Consider the following 25,793-nt stretch of genomic DNA (forward strand, 5'->3'; position numbering starts at 1 on the left):
AATGGCTCTGTTCCAAAACCTAGGAGTCAAAATGTTAAATAAAAATAACAATTATTTCTACTAATAATAACAATTATTTCTACTAATATTGTTTATAACATTTAATTCATAAAAAAAGTTAACTTATGTTAATTTTTATGGAAAGAAAAAGTCTGACTTACAAATTCAGTCACTTTTTGTAATTTTGATTCACTGATTTATTCCAAATAATGTCTTCATCACCATATCCATGTCGGGGCTCAAACATTGATATATGAGATTATTTGTGATTAATTTGATTTATTAATCAGCATCATGCAATGAATTCATCTTTGAAATCATCATTTAAATCAAATGACAGCCCAAATTTTAATACTTAAGTGTATTGGGTCATTAGCTTAGCAACATGCTAACATCCAAGACAGTGAACATAACCAAGAAATATTGATCACATATACTGTAAATCTCATTCAACTGATAAATACTCATAGTCTAATTAAAAATGAACGGTGTGTGCCACATATTTTACTATTAATAGGGCTATATGAGTTCTGAATCATTAGCTTAGCAACACGCTAATGTCTCTAATAGAATCAACTGAAAGCGAAGGCCAAGACTCTCATGCGCTTTAAAAAAGTAGTGCTACTGGTGAGACCTGCATGAGAGAAAATTCTTTTTGTTGCATTTCAGTTCAGTCACTTGTGAGGTTCCATTTTGGTTAAGATGTCGCCTAAGAAGGTAGCTATTTAGAGAGTAGACAGCCAAGCAGCTCAATAGGGTTGTGGAACAGAGCCAATGTCTCAAACATTCCACAACTACTTACATGGAACCTCTGGTCCACCTCACAGTTGACTTGCTTCCTGAAATCCTGTTAATAACGGCGTCAAGAGCACAGGGAAAAAGACACACACACACACACACACACACACACACACACACACACACACACACACACACACACACACACACACACACACACACACACACACACACACACACACATGCAGTGGGTGTAGCAGACTTGAGATCAGTTACTATGAACTACAATTATTCAAATGAACAATTAACTGATAACAGATTTAGGTAAAATTTGATTGAGTGAGAGAGCGGAAACATGCTCAAATGTCATTTTTAAAGCATACCTTCTGAGCAACCAGGAAGGTAAGTCTTCGGATGCCGTGCTCAAATAGCAGAGATTTCTGCAGTAGAAATGATATGAATGAGAAATAATTTGCTGAGAGTAGAGAAAACAACTTTAATTTTAACTCTGATTAAAGACAATCAACCCATACAGAACAGAACATTTTACCTTAGAGTGGGTAAACTCACGGAACATGGCCGCCAGCCCATCGTCATCGATGTCGCTGTCCGTCTTTATGGCTACGTTAAGGATATGAATTGGCTCATCTTGAATGCTCTACAATAAAACAAACAAAACTAGGTATAGAAAACGTTGATTTTCCCGAAAAAAAAAGAGATCTTCAATACAATAATTTAATATACTCAAAATATTTTTATCTTTTAATCTTTGTTTTTTGTGTGTTATTTTATGACAGGTTCAGAGGGTGAAAGGTTCACCTTGTTGTCCTCCTCTCCATAAAGAACAGGGTTGCCCCCCTCAGGAAAGGTTGGCGTACAGGGGGGTGAGTCAGAGAAACAGCTCAACACATCCTTAATGTTCCTATCATAACAGTCACATTAGACACTCAAGCACCAAATTTAGAAAACTGCTTTATAAAGACAACATGAAACAAAATTCATAATATGCAATGAGTGGTGTCTGTTAGGAGTTTGTAAGAAAGGGATAATGTACATCCAGCCGGTTGTTATCCCAGAATTTTTGATGGAACATAAAAAAAAAAAAAAATCTTGAAGTTTTTGTGTCATGAAATTACAGCGTTGTTAAGACTTTATACTGACACCTACTGGTGTGGATGAAATATCACGCAAAAAGTTTTCTGTTACCGATGCCAAAAATACCATATTTTCAGGTCTACTTGTCACCTTTGATATATTTATTTCCCGAATGAAAGTTCATAATAATAGGAGGGCAACAAATATAAAGTGAGTAGTATTTTGCTTGTCATGTGATCTCAATATGTCAGCATGAATGGAAATGTCCCACTTTGCAAATGTCCTTGTTGTTTATGTATGGGTTAAACTTTTATACATTATGATGAATTGTGCAGATTAAGATCAGGGGCATTTAATAAGCAAGAGTCCATTTATAATTCATGTTGCCTTTATTTAACCTTAACATACACTAACCTGGTGAACTCCTGGAAGGAGCGGAAGGAAACCATGGCGCCCATACGCTGACAGGGTGGAGTGAAGGAGGTGTCCAGGAGTACATCACTAACACTGGCCACATGGACCATGCCGTAGTGGTTCAGGTTGGAGGAGAAAGACATTCTGAGAGCACAAAACACACACAGACACACACACACAAACAAAAAGACCTGTCATTAAACCAGCTGCATACATATAACCTCTGAAAAATGTGGTAGATCACCCCAGGAGAAAGACCAGATCATCACCATCACACATCAGCCTAGATCAGAGGTGTGAATAGGAACAGCATCGCCTCCTCACAAGCTGAACATTATAAAAGGGGCCAGTTGTCAGGAGGCAATTAGACCAGATGTAAAAGGAAATATAAGTATGACTGAAACTTCACTGAATGGATGAATTCATGCATCCTCATTCATTTTATTTATTTGTATTCACGGTGGAAGAACTGGTTAGTTAAGAATGTCCCAGGTTAAATACAATCTATATTTGGCCTGCTGTTAATTATCATAATTTTGGTCATCCCTCCATTTGTAAAAACAAAAGAAAAAGTGGTTTACTGTTACGCATTTACAATAGGGCTTGTTGACCAAGCACAGCTTTCCAAACTGGCGTCTGATTTATACTATAAGAAATGAATGAAATAGGTTTAATACTATTTTTTAATACTCACCACATTTGATTATATTGTGATTTAATTTCATTTTCTTTCTAAAATCAGAAATTGTGAGATTAACTGTGAAGATTTAATTTTATTGACAGACCTACTACTATAGATCCTCACACATGACATGAAACGATAATTACTTTACAATAATAGAAAATAATAACTTTATATTTATATAATATAAAGAATTTTTCGCACAGTATAAATGGATTTTTTATACTGTACGTGACAATATACAGCTTCCTTTATATTTTAGGCAAAGTGTCCTTGAGGATCTTTATAACTGGGGGTCCATGGCATCAAAAAAAAAAAAACCCAGAAAGTTTAAAAGCAGAAATGGAAAATTACTTCCATAAATCATTCTGCAAAAAAGTTTTATATTCAAGATGTAAAGTTGTCTGGATTGTTTAAACGTTACTTTGTGGTGCTGTACACTTTACCCAGACTTCCATTGCAAGTGCATTACTATTAATGCATTTTTCCAGTTTTTACAAACTGAGGGAACATGCCGCAAGTGCTATTGATTTTAAGTTGTATTTAGCCCAGAACATTCCTTTAATAAGACCCATAATTATAAGCTAAATCAGCACATCTACCATAAATTGTCATAATTTACTAAACTTAGTATGTGACAAGTCTCCTGTTCAAATGTTAGTATGGACAGCAATCCCTTATTTAAAGTCTAATTAAAAAGATTTACACCCGGATTTCATAAAAACAAAACAAAAAACCCAGTACTTTTGCCCGATTAAATCCTCTCTGTGATTAAACACTGTAGCCTGTCCTGCACTACCTGGCCTCGCTCTCTGCAGAGTCACTAGAAGCCCCTGTGGTGGCACTAGCGTTAGCCGTGTTATCTGGCGGTTTGTAGTCCTGTAGTGGGGCAGACAGTTTCCTGGGAGGACAACGATGACAGTCACATTTTTAAACTTGTAAGCACACATAAACAGACAGAGCAAGAACGTACACAAACAATCACATAAACACGGCAGATTTAATCGCCACTATTATGTAGTTAATTCAAACCCAGTATGAGGTCTAAACAATTTCATTTAAATTAACATATAACAGGAGTATCCCTATTTGCATGCGCTAGCACAAACAACATTGAAGGTAATTTCAGACAGACACACACACACACACACACATCTGTATTCAGAGTAGTGCAATAAGCCATGCAAATTAGTTTGTATTTACTGAGAACAGAATAAAAGTGCCAATGGAGGGCTGTTTTCATCAAAACAAACTTGTACACAAAATAACTGCAATCGGTTGATTCAAAATGTCGAGAGACACACAGAAGTTGTGATTCGATCCACTCAGTAGGATGTGAACGTGTTTCATTTCAGGTTACTTTATGTCTTAAAATATGAATTCAAATACATATGTGATTACACTTGTTTTATGTTCGGAATACCATACTTATTTAGTATTACTTCATAGTACACAATACATACTACATTTAAAATGTATGTGTTTGACCATACTGCTTTTCTACTCTATTTTCCGAGTCTACACTTTGGTTTAGGGAAGAAAAAATGTGTACTATACCTGTTTAGAGTGGGGATGTTCCCTCTGCAATCAAACAACATTGATTACTGGTTGGTTAGTGTCAGGCATCAATTGGAGGGGTCAGTCAGAGATCAGAAGTGTGTGGCCTTTTCACATAACTGACAGTTGCTGCTTTCACTTGGACTCACAGCCTGCTGCCAATGAGAAGTGGCTCAAAGACAATTTTGTTGCATTTGCAAGCGTCTCAAATGAGTCTTCTGTGATTATTTGAATGTGTCACTGCATAAATGCATAACTGACTGATTTAGTTTATTTAAATACATCTTATAAATCTTATGAAATATATCAAGAACACATCCAGGTCACATTTAGTCCCAAATGGATTTTGTTTAAAGAAAATGTAGCCTGTTTTAGGAGCTTTAACTTTTTGCTTTGTGAGTTTTTTTCTTACATTTTTTAAATCTGCTTAAGCACATTTTCCACTTTTCTCATTACTGTACTGTTTTAAATGAACTATATTACATGTTATTATTAAAAAACATATATCTTGTATTATAGTGATTCATCACTGAGAAAAATGTGAATTACTAATAAGGACAGAAGTAAAATGTATTACGTAATGAGAATTAGGAGTGGGGATTACTAATATTTAAAACAATAATTATTAATTTATTAAATAACAATGCAAAAAAAAAATAATAATTGGGGTGACCAACCATTCACAAGAGTTAGGGATCTCTTTTCTGTTGATGCGCAGCATGAACAAAACGTCACTAAACATTTGTAGCGCCATCCAATAATCACAAAAAGCTTTGTGCTTTGTTACTTTTAATATGAAGCAAAGTCCAAACTTTAAAATGTTGCGAAATTCAAACATCCTCATCATCTAGTGCTCAACCCTTTAATTGTTTGAAAACACTAATAATTTAATAACACTGTTAAAAAAGGAATATTTTGACTTAATAATTTCAGCTATTTCATATAAAAAAAATCTTTTTTTTTAAACACAAAATATTACAGAATTTTAATGTCAGCCATTTTTTCATTCATTAGCCATTACACAAAAATATATATTGGCGTATCGGCCAGAATTTTAATATCTTGGATCCCTATGTGAAATCTAATTTATTTGTTTTTTTATTTTCTTTTGATTTTAGGGGATTAAAATAGAGAACACTTCAAATCTAAACCAAACCACACACTTCACATATAACTGCCCCTCCTCACATGCAACAATTCAGCTCATAAAACAATGCAGTAATAAATGCAGCTAAAATCTCCTTCATGTACTTTAACAGTACAATGCATTAGCCATTCATTTTACACAAATCACAGGCAAAGCAGCAATGATAGCTGGGAATTTCTTTTTCTTTTTTCAATAGGACTAAATGCACAAACTGAAAAAAAGCAATAAACACAAAATTGCATAACATGCACCTGATGAGACTGAATTAGTTCACAAGCATAAATCAGCAGAGAATGAATAAGGAAGTGCAAAAAGAGCGATCTGTTAGACAGCCAATCAGCACAATCTCTGAGCATGTCCTATTGGTGGCATTGATTGGTTTGCAATAGATCGGTGTCACCTGAAACACACGGATGTGGCCAGCACAGATGAGAGACACCTTAAAGACGAACTTTTCTGGGCCCTGTGATTCAGACCCTGTCACTAAATAACGCTTTTCTACTCTTCCTTCATACAAACCTTCTGATCATGACAGACAGTACATCAGTGGCATAGATTGTGCACAGGTAGAGCATTTTAAGGGTGAAATGGGAAGTGGTTTGTGGTACAGTGGAGGAGAATCTGCGTCGCAACCAACCAGTAGTTTTTCTTTACGCAGATATACTGATGAATATAGAATTGAAACATGTTTTCCCCAATTGCCCATGTCTTTCATTGTGTTTTCACATGCTCCTCCACAGTCCAAGCGAGGGGGTGTGAGAGGTGTGAGAAGGAGGGCTGCGGTACATCTTGAGATACCTGTTTGGGTGGGATGAGGGCAGCATGAACTGGAACTCCACGATGCAGGTGTTGTCTTTCAGCTGTCGGTGCTGGACACTGTTGAGTTCATAAGCGATGTAAGCTCTACGAACATACACCTAAGGAAAGAGAGCAGGAACCATGTTCGACATCTTACTGTATACAGACAAAATAAACACTGTCAGTTTCTTAGATAAGTACATGTAAAATGACAGTCTTACCTCTAGAGCAGCCATCCGTACCACCTGATTACTGTGGTAAAAGAAATTTGGCAGTACGTCAAAGATGGACGTCTCTGACAGGATCAGTTTCTAGAGAAAAATCAAGAAAGGTATAAATAATTTGACAGTGCACAATGTTCTGAAGTAAAATATTAGAACTTAAGGTAAAATGTGTAATTTCTGTGCCAGTAGTGGAATCAAATGAAACTGCAAATATACACTAATGTTCAAAATGTTCAATCGGTATGATTTTTCTAATGAAATCTCACCAAGGCTACATATATTTTGATCAAAAATACCGTAAAACAGTAACATTGTAAAATATTGTTACAACTGAAAATAACTAAATATAACTGTGGCGAGCACGACGAGGTCGAGGGCCGTGGGAGGACGGCGCGAGGCCAGTGGCGTGATTGATAATGAGCGATAATGACTGGTCTCACATCTCTCACGGAGGAGCGGAAGCATACAAGGAGGAGTGACGACAGTGGTGAGCGAGAGAGGAACAGGCCTGGACTTATGTTGTGTTTTGTTTCTTCTAATTGCTATTCAACATCCTGTGAGCATGGCCGATTTTCGAAATTTCGATTTTAATTCTGAATTTTTCCTTAACCTTCAACATTTGACAATCATTGTAGTGGCAAAACACTGATAGCACTACAGATCTGTCGATCGCATTCATTCAGCATGTCCTACCTGCAGGTTCTCAATGCAGAACTGATGTCCGTACATGTCAATGGCGGACAGGAAGATGGATTCCACCTGATTGTGTCGCAGCTCGTATGAGGGAAGGTGAGAAGCGATGAGAACCTGCCGTGCCCGCAGTGCCACCTTGGCATTGGTGGTCTTGCTGAGCTGTGTGAGTTCTGTGAGGATGGCCATGAGCTCGTCCGTCAGAGTGGGGTCTCGTCCACACAGCTGATCCTACAGAGAGAAGTTAGGGACAAACATTTGAATCATGAGTGGACTGGAATCACAGATAAAATATAAATGCTATTATTATATCTCAACTGGTATTACATCTCACAATACAAAAGTTGGCCTTCTGAATGATTAAAAACAACCAAACAACCATTCACATTAAACTCTCAGTTAGAAAATCGTGACCGTGTACTCACTATCAACATGGTGACCAGAGAGTTCTTCTTTGTGACTTTTGCATGAGAGAATATGTAGTTGAGCACATTGGACATGTCCCCTTTGTTTTCCTCTCGGAGTGCAAATACACACTTGTCATAGTGACCTGACAGTAATACACACACATATACACAAAAGAATAGTAAATTATTTAATACAATTAATTATTAATGAAACAGTAAATAAAATGGAAAGAATAGAAAAAGCTAATATTTATTAAATGGCAAACATTTTCTAATCTTAATATCATATATTAAATCGTTTTTTTCTCATTATTCACATGTTTCTATTTTCTATTAATACACAAGAACTATCATGATGTTACAGTGCCATCCAGTGGTCACATGATAAAATAAGGCCACTTCCAGTGATGGCATTTACAGCCATATAGGCCTGGTTTCACAGACAGCTTAACCATGTAGTTTAGCCTGAGACTAGGCTTAAGCCTTGTCTGTGAAACCAGGCAATAATATGCAGTCTTACCATGCTGAAACTGAACTTCCACTCTTAAATACTGCCTGAGGAGGTCCATCACCACCGCCTTCATATGACCTCTGATGCCACTGCGGTACCTGGGTACACAACAGACATTAAGGCCAGTTAGCCGGTGTTTGCGATTGTGTTTAAGTCACTGATCAATATAAATGACTGGATTGCTCATTGCGTTCTTTAAACTGACCGACAGAGGGCATCATTGACTTAGAGACAAAATCTTGACCTAAAATCACCAGATTTGCAGCACATCAGTGGGACAGGATTAATTTTTAGGACACATGTATGAAAATGAATTGTTACTTCTGACGTTATCTGTAATGTACATGGTCTTTTTGAGCTGAAATTGTTAAGATGGGTGCATCTACTAATGTGAATATACAATAAATATTACAATACATACAAGCCTCCATTACTGCACTGCACTTAGTATTAAAATCCAAGGTTTACCATGCATCATCTTGCTCGGAGTGACAGTATAAAAGCTTGAAAATAAAGCTTCATGTCTTTAAATCCACATGCAGACAGCGTTATTTATTTGAATAAGTTGTGAAGAATTTATATTATTTCTTGATGTCTTTTTGCTGACTTGACATCCACTTCAGACTCTTGGAGAACTTAGAGAACGTTAGAAAGCTACAGGTCATCTCAAACTCTTTGGCTTTTCCAATTAATTCAATAGAATGTGAGAGAAAACTAATTCGGCGGTACGGTGGCTTCACTTTTTAGGATGTCACAATCAATCCAGTCATTTCTATAGATCAGTGGTTTAAGTACATGTGGAGGTTGTTTGACTAACTTCTGAACCAGCTGTACAATGCTCTGAGTGTTCATGAAGAAGACCTCTCTCTCTGACTTCCTGTTCAATGTGGCAGCATGACTGTCCAGTATATTGGCAATCTGAGATGAGAATTTGACAACATTTATAAACAATGGTAGCAGTTTTATAGCTTCAGATAGACATGAATTCAAAGGTCCACAAGCAGCACCTGCTGGCTGGGAAACTGGCAGAGGACAGAAGTGATGTTGCTGGCATATTGAGCCATTTCTTTCTTGATGGCCTTCTCTACGGCTGGAGGGATCCGGCCTGAAACACTCGTCATGATGTCCTGAAGCTCCAGAAGGGGCAGAGAGGGGTCCCTCAGAGTCTTCATCAGAAGCTCCACCCATTCCTTCAGCTAAAACACACACATACAAATTTTAATGCCAATTTACAACAAACCTGATCTGGCAAAGTGACACAAATTGCCTGCTATTCACACTAGAGTTATTTCTGAGAAATAGTCTAGAATAATTTGACTATAGTTATTGCAGTATGATATTTTGTGATATCTAATGCAATATAAGACATTAAGTGTTATACGTGGTGTATTAATGACATTAAATGTTATAATAATTACATTCTTAAATCATCCATTTTAAAGATATTAGTGGTGATAATTACACAAAGTGCAAATAGCCCACTTTGTTGGCAGAGAATATTTACACTAACTCCGCCCACTGACGTCTGGTGGGACAGACAAAATTACGGAAGACGCTGGATTGTCAACAGTAGCAATAGTGTAGGGATAAATTAATCGCTTTCATAATCATTTGTAAATAGCATCTATTGCCATTTACAAATTTTGTTTTTATGTTTAGATCAGAGACCATCAACATTAACAGCATTTATAAAAAATATATATTTATTTATTAACTATACATTTTATCATGTATTATATATATTATATTATATTTACATGATAAAATATAGAAAATTAATAAATAAATTGAAGAAAAAAAAAATACTGCTAATGTTGTTAATGTTGGTGGTCTCTAATATCATAAGTATATGAGCAACGAAAAACGAATAGTGTCCATTTAAAGCAGTGGTTCTCAACCAGGGGGCCTCACTGAACTTCAAAAGGGCCTCAAGGTGACTTACTGATTTACAATAAGACAAAATAAGCATTATAATAAGCTAAAACAACTAAGCATTAAGATATTTATTTTTTAATTAATGCCTTCAGACACTTGAAAAACCAGGATTCCCATGGCCAGGAAAAACCTGTATATGAAGACTTCAAATGCAAAAGCCTCTAAGTGCCATCTGAAATTTCCTTCTAGAATGATAATTTATCAAGCTTATATGTTTATGTTTACTTATTTCACTTTAATGGCAATGAAAATTACCTATTAATTGTCATTAGAGTGAAATTACTGAACTTAACTATACGAGCTTGAAAAAAATGCTAATTTTAGAAGAAAATTTCAGATGGCACTTAGAGGGTTTTGCATCTGAAGTCTTCATATATAAGGTAGTCTAATTTTAAAGGGGCCTAATTATGCTTATTTATGGATTCATAATTTTGTTTATGGGGTCCTCTAGAATATGTTTACATCATTTAATGTTCAAAAAAACATTATTAAATTTTTTTTCTTTTTTTTTTTACATTGTTGCAGAACCTGTTTTCACCCTCTGTCTGAATGCTCTGTTTTAGTTTTGGAAAAATGCATGTTTCTTCAGAAAAACTCAACCAGGGCGTATGCCTTGGGTGGGAATTATTTAAATGAGGGATATTGTGACATGTATGTTCCTGGAAGAAAACTGAAGACTACAATTGAGGCGTTTCAAGGAGTTCAGAAACAGTGCGCACTGATAGAGAGAATATCTCCCTATGGAGTGGACTTTCAAGTTTCGTTTTTTCAAGCTCAAACAGCAACATTGCACACATTCAGCTCTTAAAACTTCTGAATTCTGAATATGCAGAAACTAGTAGTGTAGGGCCTTCGAATATTGTTGTGGACAATGGGGGCCTTGGAGCCAAAAGGTTGAGAACTACTGCTATGAAGTCCAATAAACTGGTTGAAGAGCTACATGCGTTTTCTCACCCTGCCACTGAAGAAGGGCTCTGGCAGACAGTAGCCGTTCATAATGTGCACTAGGTGATCCAGAGTGCTGTGAAATACTCGGTGAAGCTTCTCTCCCCGGAGAGCCACGGACTGAACAGTGGGTAATGCTCCTGTATACAGCTCCGCCTGAAACAGACACACTCATTGGAGACACTAAACCACTTCAACTCTCTGTAACTTCTGAAAGGGAATCTAACTAAAAATCACACATTTACCACATGTAACACACGGATATACCTGCTGTACTCTGCTGGGATCATCCAGCTGCAGTTTGGCGATGATACAGCCTGGCTCCAGCACCGCACCAGCTCTCTTCACATAGTGAATACAGCCAGACTCAGAGGCGGTCAGGGTCATCACCATCTTCATCACCTAAAAGACATATATAGCATTAATAATGCAGCAAACAAATAAAAAGACATTTCACACATGCACAACAATTTCTGTTGTCTCTCTAGTCTTGTGCAGTCAGACTTTGACTATTACCATAAAGTCTGGTCTACTTATGCAGCTTATTTTACCTAAGAACTACCCACTAAGACAGGAAATGGTTGCATGTTACACACCTCTATCTCGGCATAACACTGTCCAGCAAACACGTGTCCACCGTCCTCCACAGTATACTGGATGAGTTTCCCAGCAGATAATGATCGCAGGAGTGAAGGGTCATTCTCCTTTTCAAACACACACGTCTTGTTACCGATAATGATGCGATACCTAAGGAATAAAATAAAAACCTGTATTTTCTTTCATTCTTTTTCTTTTTTTTTTTGTTATACAAGAAAAACACATACAATTATCAAGATAGGCAATAACAGAGTAAACATTTATATTAATATAGTGACAATGTGTACCATTTATCATTAGTAAAAAAAAATAAAAAATAAAAAAATATCTCCAAATGTTTTGAATGTACCCCCTTTTTTAACCACAACTATATGCAATGTAACATGAGGAGCTAATAAACATCTATTTTTTGTGATAAACTTATTACCTTAATATTACAGTCTCTTGAATTAAACAGAAATAATATAATGGAATAATTACGGAAAAAGTTGTATTTTATCAGGATTTGGAAAAATAATACGTTAATATCATTAATATTTCTTTTTAACATATTTAAAATAAATTAAGACAATTAAAAATTAACACAGCATCTGTTTTAACAGTTGAACTGACAGAATTGACAGAAACATCACCAAACACACTATATAAAAAGGCACAGCTAAATGTAAAAATGTATGACAATTTGCAGTTTAGGGCTTGCTTGCAGTTACACATAAAAAAGTTAAATACTATCTTTATGTTGTTTCCACATTAATGTGTAGATTCAATGTAATGTGATTAATAATAATGCAATTAATAAACTTGTTTGATTAATTGATGCTACATACATACATACATACATGGACTAAATAAATTAAATATTAACCAATCGGAAAATAGCAAAAAAGCTTCCTTTATACAACATTGATTTATTAAAAGCATTAGATGCCATTCACCTTTTTATATCATGTATATGTCTTGGGAAATCAATTAATTTTACTGAAGTACAAACCAACATTTAAATATAGTTCTGCGTCTTCAATTATTAATCTCCACATTGTTGAATCTACACATTGAGAACTGCAAACACACATGAACAGCTCTTCTAACAACATGTTTTTGCGTTCTCCATCCTGTATTGACACTCAGAATCCTACCTGTCCACCTCCTCCTTCATGTAGGTGGTGTAGCTGCTGCCGTCGTATGAAAGCAGCAGACCTCCATCGCTCAACCGATGGACGTCCACCTCCGCTAAAGATTCATTCATGATGACTACATAAGAGTTAGGTGACTGTCTGGTCACCTTTAGAACAAATTTGGTTCCCTCATAGATCAGCTCAACATCCACCGTGTTCAACAGGGTGTGTGCAGGTAAAACCTGCCCTCTGGAAACATTCAAGAGAAGAGAGCAAAAGGTTGAGAACATCCTATGACTGCAATAACAACTACTTATTTACTGGATTGATAGTGCTGATTAATCCTTTTTTATTGATCTTCATTGTAATGACCCGATACTAATTCATAATTTCAAAATCGTTCTTTTACTCTATACCATTTTCTGTTTATGCATGAGCAAAACTTCACTAAACATTATTTGTAGCATGCCTATAATCCAATGAATCATGATAAGCTTTATGATATTTTGTTACTTTTGATAGCAAACAAAATGTCAGCTTTCAAATTCTGTGAATTCTACCATGGAATTCAAATAATAAATACAATTTCAGCGCTCTTTAATGTGGAGTGAAAGATCGCTGCACAGAGCACACGTGAACTGATCATCTTTAGTACTAGTTATAGCACAAAATAAACATGAATCAACATCAGAAGGTATACTAATAGAAACAGTCAAACTTGCTGAAATGTATGTCTCATGTAATCGCTCAATCAGTGTTTCAAGCACAGAAGACATCAATAAACAGCTTGTAAAGAACGCCATGTAAAGTCACACTTACCTCAGGAACGCAATTCAAAAATAACTCTAATGAGGAGCATTTTGCTAAATGTATACACTATATTGCATATTCATTATATTTTCACTTAAAGGCAGTGTAGGCGATTTGTTCCAGAAACATTTTTTGTTATGCTGGTTGACAGTCTCTTCGTTCCGAATGCAATGATAAGACGTCCTACCTGCCTGTCAACGTATGTATTTTCATACCTCTGTGCAACGTGCTCATGCTACAGTGCTCATGCGTGTTTCATGCTATAGCAGTGTTAGACAGACGTCAGTCACCGAGCACCGCAACCGAAACAGCAGCCGCCTTTTACAGTTCCTCCTGAACCAAAACAACGAGCTTATGCTGTTCACACCATAACTACTGTCATTAGGAAGAGATGGAAACCCGTGACGTTATACTCGGAGCTGTTCATGACTCGAATTTATGCGTTTTAAATGGCAACACTATCAACGCTGAAAAGAATCTGCAGCTAGGGCTGCTAGATAATGGTAAAAATCATAATTACGATTATTTTGCTCAATATTGACATCACGATTATTTAACACTAATACTAGGTTAATTAATGTAAGTAAAAAAGTTCTCAAAACAGTTACAGAAGACAAGTAAACAGTCAGCAATACAGCAAAACCGACAAAATATACTACAGTACAAAAACACTAAATTAAATAAACAGTGCTTTAGGGTTTTCAGGAAGATGTACTAACCGTGGTATTCAGATCAGTAATAGCCCAAAGCAGAATTTTAATAAAGTAATCAAATGTAAAATAACACTGCAGTATACATTAAAATGAAAATACATATTCAAGAGCAATGAGTGATTTTTGTCTTTTGTTGTTCGGTTAGCAATAATGGCTGCAGCAGATTTATTAGGCTGCAGTCACTTTAAAAGCTACAAGGACGCAATATACTGTAAATGGAATGGGGCAGTAGCACAATAATCGTTTCATGTGATTATCTTTTTTTTCATTATCGTTGGAAGTCAAAATCAAAATCAATTACGATTAATCGCACAGCCCTATCTGCAGCAGTCAGGTGGTACAGGTCAGCGCTCTTTAAGTTGTTTATGTTCATTATTATTGTAATGTTATGTGCTTTGAGACATGAGGTAGTTTAACGCCGTCTCTCGTGACACTTTTGTTTGCTCCCTGCTGTACGTGTTCATGTGTTTTGAAGGAGCCGTGGTTTTGGAGATGCTCTGAAGGGAGGGTGGGACCTTGTGCTTTCAAAGCTAGCTCGCTATTGCTAGCATCTCCGGAAATTACCAACCTTAACCTGTTTAGTCTGAATAAATATGCCATAAAAACTTTTTTTTTTCATTACAGCCACTGTTGGAGGCTGTCTCCACAACTGAGTAGAAATATAATTATCATTAAAATCATTAGTTGATATAAAAACTGCCTTATGTGCAACTTAAATGTTGTTTTTTATTTGAGTGTTGATTACTTTATCTTAAAATAAATAGCAATTGAATTTGGAAACTGTTGTTATTATAACTTATTATAATATTTAATGTTTTAGTAATGTACCAACTTGACAGGGTTTCCTGTATAGTTTGAGCATTAGTTGAGAGATTGACATGTACTTTACCTAAAATACAGGTATATCCAAATGAATCGGAATCGAATCAAGAGCTTGTGAACCAAAATTAAATAGTAAAATCTGTGTCAATACCGAGCCCTAATACTCATATATTTGGACTAGTCATGCAAACAATAAAACAAGTGTATAATAATAAAGAGTGCTCTCAAGATGGTATACAAAATGATTTGTTACCTCTCCAGTGAGTGCAGGAAGTTGGACACACTGTTCCTGAGGTTGACATCAGCCACATGCAGTGCTCCACTCACTACTCCCAGCATAGTGTCAGGACGCTCTGCCTACAACCACAGTTACAGACATTCAAACTGACAACCGTCTCCATTTGTCATTTAAATGATGTGACTGAATAGTAACTTATATAGTGGACTCAAATTAGGGAAGCGTATTTGAGCATCAAACATTAAATGTCACAATGTTTTGCTTAGGGTTGGGTCTCGTTTCAATTTTAGCGATTCCGATTCTGCTTATCGAATCCGGTTCTTATCGATTCTTGTTTCAGATTCCAATATTTTTTGGAGAGAGAGAAAAAAAAAAAAGGGCAAATACTTTAATAAATATTTCTGCCTTTACTTCTTGCCAATTTTTAAGCAATAACCAATAAAATGTCTGGTCAAATAAAGATTGTGTTGATTACATTATTACTCCAGTAGGTGGCAAAAATCGACTGTTAATTTTTTTTTTCATTTAATAATTTATTCAAGAAGACTCGAGAGATTTATTCAAATATTATTCGGTGAATCATCCATTAATTAAAAAGGTATTTATGAATGAGACACTGAATTCATTAGTTTTATTGTTTGAATTAATGATTCAAATGAGTTTTTTTTTTAAATGAGTATCAGCAAAGAATTCATTGATTTCTAGCCCTTGCTAGAAAAGCTAATCTTTACTACTAGATATATTTATGGAGAAGAGAAATAAAAACCCGCCCTTTACAGCTATGATCAGCTGTTCGGCCTAGCTTTCGATGTTGTTACGGAAAGGTCAGTTGTTGTTTTTTTCAGAATGCCGTGGCATAGGTGCGCTTGGAAAAACGCATGCGTGTTGCGACCACTTGCCGCGCGCCTACATTTGAAATAACGAATTTGCACGCGCAAAAAACGTGATATGTGAAGTCAGGAATCGATAAGCGGAATTGAAATGCGTGCGTCTTATCAAATCCCTGGTTTTTGGACATTTGTTGCCGGTTCTAAAATGGAACCGGTTCTCGATAACCAACCCTAGTCTTGCTGTCACAGGCGAATGTTTGACTGAAAATGGCTGGAAGGGATTACAAGCATGTTCATGAGAGTTGTGATGTGAAATGAAGACAGTGGATTCATGTACCTGCATCTTCTCTGAGATGAGTCTGTCCAGCCAACCCGTGTCGATGGTGTTGTGCTGGAAGCTTTCAGTTTCTAGCAGCTTTATGAGATACTCTACTGTAGTCCTGAAGTCTCCTCTGATGGACAGCTCCTTGAGGGCCACCACCATGTTCCTAAAATGACCCATTCAACTTAATCAATAATACATCTCATTATCTTTTTTCTTATAAAAATAAGGAATTTTTTTTATTTGTTTTGGCTACTTGAGAAATAACGGACAGCAGGACAAACGTTTGATTGATGAGCATAAGTGAACGGACCTGCATAACCTTTACGTAATCATTTATTTATGCATGATTCTTATATTTATGCATGATTTGCAATTAATTAAAACTGACAAGGCAAGTCATTTTGTGACAAATACTGCTGTACTCTGCTTTTCTCAAAAACAGGAAGTACTCACGAGATGGCTTCCTCTCGGTTTTCTCCCCAGGAGAAGCAGTGGCCAAACTGAGAGTCAGCAAACTCATGCAGACCTCCAGCAGCCGCCACACTAAAGTAGCCCCACACGTTCTTGTTACTGCGAAAATTTAATTCCTGGACAGTTCCTGAGCTGGGCTTAAAACCCTGACATACACACAAACACAGACAAAAAAAAAATACAGACAAAGCTTCATCACAAGAAATTTACATGGCAATTACTTTATAATATTACCACTAACATTCAAAAGTGTTTTTTTTTTTTTTGTTCAGTATGATTTTTTTTAAACAGTCTTTTATGTTTCACTAAGGCTGCATTTATTTAAAAACAGTAATATTGTTCTAATATATATATATATTCCCATGATTACTCTAGTCTTCAGTGTCACATGATGTTTCTGAATAAGCTGATTTGGTACTTAAGCTTAAGTTTATTTTATCAATGTTGAAAAGAGTTTTGTCTGCGTAATATTTTCGAGGAAACTGATACCCACCCCCCCCCCCCCCCCCCCTTAAGATGTAAAAGACACTTCCTTTGCATGTGAAATCAACATCAGAGCTTATTAAATTTTCACCTGATGACCCTTTATCAATCAGGCTCACACACCTCATCTGGGTTTTCGCTGGTAATTCGAGCTGCAATGACGTGTCCTCGTGGAGAGGGGGTGTTAGAGAGTCCATCATAGTCAATGGGGGAGTCTCCCCACGGCTGCATCCCGTACATCACTCTGATGTCTTTAATGCGGTGAAGTGGGATGCCCATAGCGATCTGAATTACAGAACAAACAGGTCACACAATAACCAAAAATAGCTTTCAAAATAAAATAAAAAAAGCATTACCATACACTTAGCAATTAGCATACACTTAAAATCTCTGATATTCTGGCCCCTTGATGGGAGTAAAATGTGTAGAATAAGATCCATTTTTTCCTGTCTTTAAATATGCACTTTCCCCTCTAATTTCTACACATCCTTGGTTATGCAATTGATTCCCCACTGTGTTTCTCTCCACATTGCCCTTTTCAGTCTCTCCTTTTCTCTCCATTAATTCCCCTCATTCATCTGCAGCATTCTTTGTGTGTTACATAAGCGTATGAACCCCCCCGTCCCACTCCCACTGGACCTGAAGCACACTGGCCTCAACCAAGTGACCTATTTAGAAACGACAGTTGTCACATGACCATTGTCTGCCGCAGAGACTGTTATATTGTTCACTAGATGCTGCCAACCTAGTGATTGTGGCAATTTGAATGAGCCTTATGCTATGTGGCAAAGGCGGTTAATTAAGTGAAAAGCTTGCATCACAGCATTCCACTCAAAATGTATTAAAGCAATATTTCAGGTGAAATACAACTTAAAGGGATAGCTCACCCAAAAATGAAAATTCTGTCACCCTCACCCTCATGTCGTTCCAAACCCATAAGACCTTCGTTCATCTTTGGAAAACAAATTAAGATATTTGAGATGAAATCTGAGAGCTTTTTGATTCAACCTTAATTTTATGAAGCGACGAGAATACTTTTTGTGCGTACAATTTATCAATTCAACAATTTATTATTGAATAAAGGGGGAGGGGGATCAGAAAGCTTTCGGATTTCATCAAAAATATCTTAATTTGTGTTCCAAAGATAAACAAAAGTCGTACGGGTTTTGAACGACATTACGGTGAGTAATTAATGACAGTATTTTTATTTTTGGGTGAACTATCCCTTTAAACATCAGTAGGCTTCAGATGCTGCCGATAGAGTTTACCACATTAAATAAAACACACATAAAATAAAAATAAAAACAAAGGAAAACTGTACAGTAATGTAGGTACAGTACAAAGAAGCAATTGTACAAGAGGATTTAAAATGCATCTTCCCTTTGTTTTTACAAACTGAGGGACAAGCCAAAATTATTTTCTATGGAACTTGAACAATATATATTGTTTTCCAAGAATATTCCTTTAAAACACATTCACATACAGACCTGCAGTTGGGCCGCAGGCAGGTTAACATCAGCCACCATCTCAGTACAAGGATGTTCCACTTGAAGACGAGGGTTGAGCTCCAGGAAGTAAAAACTGCTGTCCTGACTGTAGAGATACTCCACTGTACCTGCACTCACGTAGCCCACCATCTTCGCCAACTTCACTGCACACTGAAACAAACAGATACACAGTTCTTCACTTTTATCTGTTTAAGTAACCCAGTGCTTCATGGCGGCAGATACTTTATTAATTCCTTTAGGGTAATACAGCATTAGCATTCGATCTCTGCTGAATCTGATGCCTCATGATAGTCTGTCATACCTTCTCCATATCCTCAAACACATCAGAGGTGGCAATAGTAGCTGGAGCCTCTTCTATGATCTTCTGGTGTCTGCGCTGGACAGAGCAGTCACGGCCGAACAGAGAGATGGCATTACCGTACTGATCAGCCAAGATCTGCACCTCCAGGTGACGGGCATGTTTGGCCAATTGCATGACAAAGATGGGGGAACCTGGAACCTCAGCTTGAACCTGAGGAAAACACAGTATTGAAGTTATAGTTCTGAAATGATACCCTAATAGACATTGGAAAGTTAACAGTTAACCAAAAGGTGGGTAAAACTCAAAGTGGAAGTTATAAAACGAACAAAACCTCACAGGCTTCATTAATCTCAATTTCACCAGTTAACAAATTAATAACTTGAAATAATTAACAAAATAATTAATAACGAATTATACAACTATTTGATGAATAGAATTAAACAATGATTATTTGATCATTAGAAAAATCAAAAGAACAACATTTATCTGAAACAGAAAGCTTTTGTAAGATTATACACTACTGTTCAAAAGTACAAAAGAAATCAATACTTTTATTCAGCAAATCAGCATATTAGAGCGATTTCTGAAGGATCATGTGACACCGAAGACTGGATTAATGATGCTGAAAATTCAGCTTTGCCAACACAGTAATACATTGCATTTTAAAATATAAATCAAATAGAAAACCTATTTTTAAATTGTACAAATAGTTCACAATATTACTAATTTAGCTGTATATTGAATCAAATAAATGCAGCCTTGGAGAGCAGAAGAGAATTTTTAAAAAAAAATTCAAAAATCATACAGATATAAAACTTTTGAACGGTAGCGTATATATTCAACTTTACATACACTTGCGTAGGCCGATATATACTATATAGCATATTTAAACTGCTTGATTGCTTGCATTATTGCAAAATGTAAACTCTATTGTCGCCCAGCTCAAATCTGCTAAATGCGTAAAGATATTAAAATATTATAAACATCAACATCATGATTTTCTGTAAAGCTGCTTTTGAAACGATGTGTATTGTGAAAAGCACTACACAAATAGATTTGAATTGGCTTGATTTTACTTGAATAACAACTCTGACCTGTCTAAAGAGGTTGGGGAAGTCTTCTGCACCGTTGACCTTTCGGATACCTTTTTCCTCCTCCTCCTTCAGACGCCTTCACCATCAAAGGATACCCCACTAGTTCAGCCGCCTATCAATAAAAAACATGCTCTGTCACTGACAGAACTAAACTATGAACATGTCACATTGTAAATGATGCAAGTGTGTAGTTTACCTTCAGTCCAGCCTCCACATCATGAACACAACCCTGCTCGTACAGATCAGATGGGACATTAACAATTCCTTTCTTCTGGTCATCCTCAGTCCACTCTACAGTCAGCCCTGTACAAACACAGCATCATGGTGGTCAAACTCCAAAAAAAAAAACAGACAAAAAAAAAAAAACAACAACATGTGGTTTGGGTACGCATGTCAGACGTTTTTCTCAATTGGAAAATCCTCACTTACAAGTACTCTTTGTTTTAACCTTGGTGTTCTTCTGTCTTTTTGACCGAAAAATATATATTTTTTTCTTCATCAGAATGGTACGAAACTTGGTGGCACTTGCTATGTGAACACACACACAAACACGCACACACACACACGCACGCACACACACGCACACGCACGCACACGCACCAGTGGTGGACGAAGTACACATACCATGTACTTGAGTTAAAGTAAAGATACTCAAGGTAAAATATTACTCGAGTAAAAGTAGAAGTGCTGCCTTTAAACATTCACTTGAGTAAAAGTACAAAAGTATTTGCCTTCAAATGTACTTAAGTATCCAAGTACTATGATTTTTTTTTATGGCTATAATGTCCTATTATAATTTTTGTCACAAGACTTTTGCTTAACTCAGTCTACGTGAAGACTCTAATGTCACTCTTGGCACATCAATCTATTAATAAAATGACATTAATTAGTGTGTGTATATATATATATATATATATATATATATATATATATATATATATATATATATATATATATATATATATAGTATTTACTGTATATACTGTATTTTTCACGAGCGTCTATGGTCATAATTATAAACATCCTAATGTTATGATACATTCACATAAACCTGCACAAACATTAAACACACACACACACACACACACACACACACACACACACACACACACACACACACACACACACACACACATGTATATATATATGTATATGTATATATATATAATATTAAAATTAAAATTAAACATCAGGACGTATTAATGCAGTGTTTCTGCTACTCCCCAGAAAGAAAAAAAAATGCTATTAGGCCTATATGCAAGTAATTTTAGTGTCAACGTAATAAGCAATGCTCTCTCTGCTCTGCCCCGCTTAAAATCATTGGCAAAGCGATTTGTTTGGAACTACTGAGAGCTATACACAAATCACGTGACCGTGCGGCGGGGAGATCACAGTAGGCTTGTTCGACTTGAACTGGATTAGAGAGTAGGCTAGATGGCTCTGTATGCTTTTCAATCACTCTCGCGATTTCGCTCTTTACTTTGATGTCATAAACTGATCGGTCTGTGCAGCGCCGGTTTAAGTCGAACAAGCCTAGTGTGTTGCAACCTCTTATATACTGTCTATGGTCGCAACTCTCATATTTAACGGCTCTGGTTCGCGCTTAGTAGATAGCATCAAGGCAAGTTCAAAACAAAGCGCGCACGTTGTAGGCTACTGTGATTGGTGGTTCGTTTGACAAGTTAAGTTTTTATCCACTCATAAATAAAAAGGAACGAAAATTTTGAATTTTGAAAATGTAGTAGAGTAAAAAGTAAGATATTTGACTTTGAAATGTAGTGGAGTTAAAGTAAAAGTCTTCCCAAATTGAAATACTTCAGTAAAGTACAGATACGCAAAAAAGCTACTTAAGTACAGTAACGAATTACATTTACTTCGTTACTGTCCACCACTGACACGCACACACACACACACACGCACACACACACACACACACAAACAAATACAAATCATGGACATAATTCAAAAAGGTTAAATGGCTCTGAAAAAAAAGTCACACTTGTGCTCTTCGCGGTCAAAACTGACTGCACTGGAAATTAATGCGAAACGAATTTCAAGCGTTTAGTACTGCGCCCAAACAAAATCTTAATGAAAGCAATTTTTTTTTAGATATCAACCTTGTTGGAGCACAACATGTTTTCATTTATGCTTTCTTGTAGTCCATAAAACATGTTTTGAAAAATATATATTTCATATAAAAAATTTAAATAGTATTTGTGCTTTTTTTTTTACTTAAACTTCTATAACTTTAAGTTCACTTTTTTACTTCACTTCAGCAATAATCTGCCAAGTGCCAAAGCATTCAAGATTTATGACAGTTTAAGCTAGAAATAACATTTTTCTAATGTAGCCTATTATAACTAGGCATGCACCGATACTATTTTTTTTCCCCGAATGAGTCCGATATCGATACTTTTATTTTAGTAGTTTCCGATACTGAGTACTGATACCTGTATTTTCTTTGCATTTTTAATTTTTAAAACTATTGGGCAGAGAAACCAAAATAATATGAATCAAATTAGTTGGCTTAGCAAATAGACATTTCCTTCAATTATTATTATCAAGCCTAATTATGCCTGTTAAGGTATTTTCTCTGTATTTTGTTGTTAGATTAACACTGAGGAGAAAGCAGTAGGTTTATTTTGGCTGCTGTCACTTTAAGAGCTGCACATATCCAACATACTGTTACACACGTGTTTTCTTTTCAACTCTTTGCATTCACTCTAATGTGACATTTTTATTTTGACTCCTATGTTTCACAAATAGGCTATACTTGCCTATATGGGCATTTTAACATAATTTTGTGTGAATTTGTCCGTTCACGCGCAAAAAGACATGAAAGAGAACTCGATTTAATATCCATTCAAGCTGAGTCAGCTTTCTGGGTCCACAAACTTCAGGTTACCAGTCTGACTCTCTAACCATTAGGCCACAACTGCCCCTTGCACACACACACCAACATAATAACAGCCAATCATCAGTTTGGAGCTGGTGATTTCATTCAGATCTTACCAGTTTTGCGTGCATATACACATCAGACATTTACTGAACAGTTCATAGGTGTGCTGTCTGAGGCTGGCACTAACCTGATCCACTCCAGGGCAACGTGGGGATTCCAGCTGTCTGGGCCACAATAGAAGAGGCGATCTTATCCCCGAGAGCCCACATAGCCTGACTTGGTGGGCCTAATGAAAGATATAAATCGCTATAGAAAGAGCAGCACTATCACTGTACATTAATAATTTAATCAATGTGGTGCTTTATAATAATAACTCAGTCTCACCCATGAAGGCGATGCCATTCTTGTGCAGCAATTCAGGGAGTTTGGGGTTCTCAGAGGCATGACCCCAACCGGCCCACACGGCCTAAAGACAGTAGATGAAAAAGTGAGAATAAGTGTCAAACTTTTTTTTCAGCCGTTGACATAAAATCTTTTTAAAACATATTTAATCTCAAAAATTCAACCCGTTTGCATGTTCACACTTCTCTGATATCGGTTAATTGCCACATGACGTAGACAAACAAATATTTAATCTTTTATAAATGTTTTGATGTCATTTTTGTTTTGTATTTACTATCTACATTGTGATTATTTTGTTATAAATAACAATATATTGCAACTGTAAAACATTTCATAGATTAGAATCATTAGATATTTTTCAAAAAGCGTTAAAAAGCCCGATTTACATTTTTATAATTTAATTAATGATTGGCTTTTCATAAACTCAAGAACCCCAGAGGTTTACAAATTCCCGTTTGGGAAACCCTGCCTCAGAATTTGATATTTTGGTAATTTAATGGCATCAATACATTTTAAAGGGTTGGCTCACCTAAAAATGAAAATTCTGTCATCATTTATCACTCTCAAGTCATTCTAAACCCATAAGACTTTAGTTCATATTTTAAACACAACTTAAAGGGATAGTTCACCAAAAAATTAAATTTCTGTCATTAACTCACCCTTAAGATGATATTTTGAAGAAGGTCAGAAACTGTTGAACAGTTGAGGGACCCCTTTGTTTTCCATAGTATTTTTCTTTTTTCTCAATACTATGGAAGGCAATGTGGTCCATCAACCTATATTCTTCAGAAAATTAAATATTCTTCAGAAAATCATCTTTTTTGTTCAGTAGAGGGTGAGTAAATGATGACAGAATTTAAATTTTCCAATTGAAAGTCCAGGTAACCAAAACTTAGATAATCCAAAAAAGACATAAGGGTGTCGTAAAATGAATTCATATGAATCGAGGGGTTCAATCCAATTCTTGTGAAGAGATATGATCGCTTTATATGATGAACAAAAGTGTCTAAATACTTTATGGAGCCACTTATTATTTGCTGATCACCAGCCATGAAAGCTCACACGAATTTACCTGAACAGGAATTCGTTTAGCTATGTCCAAAATGAGTTCCACATTAGCATAGTTGTTGTTGTTTGTCCCTCCTGGGACAGGTACATAGTGATCTGCCATCTTGATGTACTCTGTAGACATAGTTAAACATCTGTATTTAATTGAGCACACTTGAGATTACAGGCCTTTTCACAAATAACTTCCTCCTCACTAAACTCTTTCTATGCAAATTAGGCCAGGCTTGCACCGACAAAGCCAACTGACATAATTTACACAATGAAGAGAAGGACCAATGCAATCCTGTCTAAATACATTTGACAGTCCATGATGGAGCTAGGAGTGGGGGGAGGTGTCATTCAGCTATTTTTCAACTCTTATGGCATAACAGTTTAGCCAAGCTTTTTAAAACGTACCTGCATTGGCCTTGAGGTCCTCTGGGGTGACCATGACGACAAAACGTAAGGCCCGTTCATTCCGAAACATTTCATAAGCCCAGCGACGAATGGAGCGCATGCACTTCACAGCAGCAATGCCATTGTTGGCAATGAGGACCTGGAGCAACAAAAATATTATATTCAGCAGCTTTCGTCTAACCAGGGTTACATAACTAAAACTAAAACCATTAAAAACATTCTGTTATTGAAATAATAACCGTTATTAAATGTTAACTGAATATTAACGCTTTACAATGTGGTTAAATTTAAAGTTCCAGACAAACCATGTACAAATTCATTAGTCAACACCATTGCTGAGTATTTTCTCTTTAAAACTGCAGTCTCAAAAATGTGGTTTGAAATCGCTAGTGTTTCTGACATCACAAACTACTTTGTAACAAATCACGTCAACGCGTGATCGTCAACGAGTGGATTTCTGAGCTGGTGTGAGTGAGTGGAGGCGGGGCTAATTAGCATATTCATAGAATCATGTGTACTACATGAGGGAAGGATGTTACATTCAAGCATTTTTAAAGCATGAAGAATTTTTTTTTTTC

The 25,793-nt window shown here is 36.2% G+C and overlaps 1 protein-coding gene across 1 annotated transcript in view; it reads right to left on the reverse strand.

Annotated features, from left to right (window-relative positions):
* acaca (acetyl-CoA carboxylase alpha) overlaps nt 1-25,793 on the reverse strand; it is a 71,258-nt gene that overhangs the window by 35,809 nt on the left and 9,656 nt on the right. The window contains 31 exon segments of the mRNA XM_081365257.1: nt 794-847; nt 1,122-1,178; nt 1,289-1,396; nt 1,558-1,660; nt 2,248-2,391; nt 3,729-3,830; nt 4,487-4,510; nt 6,432-6,550; nt 6,653-6,742; nt 7,349-7,576; nt 7,771-7,895; nt 8,273-8,361; nt 9,081-9,181; nt 9,271-9,459; nt 11,153-11,299; nt 11,411-11,545; nt 11,740-11,890; nt 12,877-13,104; nt 15,454-15,557; nt 16,606-16,756; nt 17,047-17,210; nt 17,671-17,832; nt 19,035-19,205; nt 19,357-19,566; nt 20,451-20,504; nt 20,506-20,562; nt 20,647-20,753; nt 23,537-23,635; nt 23,734-23,815; nt 24,824-24,933; nt 25,216-25,354. Of these exon segments, the coding sequence (XP_081221383.1) occupies nt 794-847; nt 1,122-1,178; nt 1,289-1,396; nt 1,558-1,660; nt 2,248-2,391; nt 3,729-3,830; nt 4,487-4,510; nt 6,432-6,550; nt 6,653-6,742; nt 7,349-7,576; nt 7,771-7,895; nt 8,273-8,361; nt 9,081-9,181; nt 9,271-9,459; nt 11,153-11,299; nt 11,411-11,545; nt 11,740-11,890; nt 12,877-13,104; nt 15,454-15,557; nt 16,606-16,756; nt 17,047-17,210; nt 17,671-17,832; nt 19,035-19,205; nt 19,357-19,566; nt 20,451-20,504; nt 20,506-20,562; nt 20,647-20,753; nt 23,537-23,635; nt 23,734-23,815; nt 24,824-24,933; nt 25,216-25,354 (3,804 nt within the window).

The sequence above is a fragment of the Scardinius erythrophthalmus genome (genome assembly GCF_964197995.2).
Source record: "Scardinius erythrophthalmus genome assembly, chromosome: 5".
NCBI lineage: Eukaryota > Metazoa > Chordata > Actinopteri > Cypriniformes > Leuciscidae > Scardinius > Scardinius erythrophthalmus.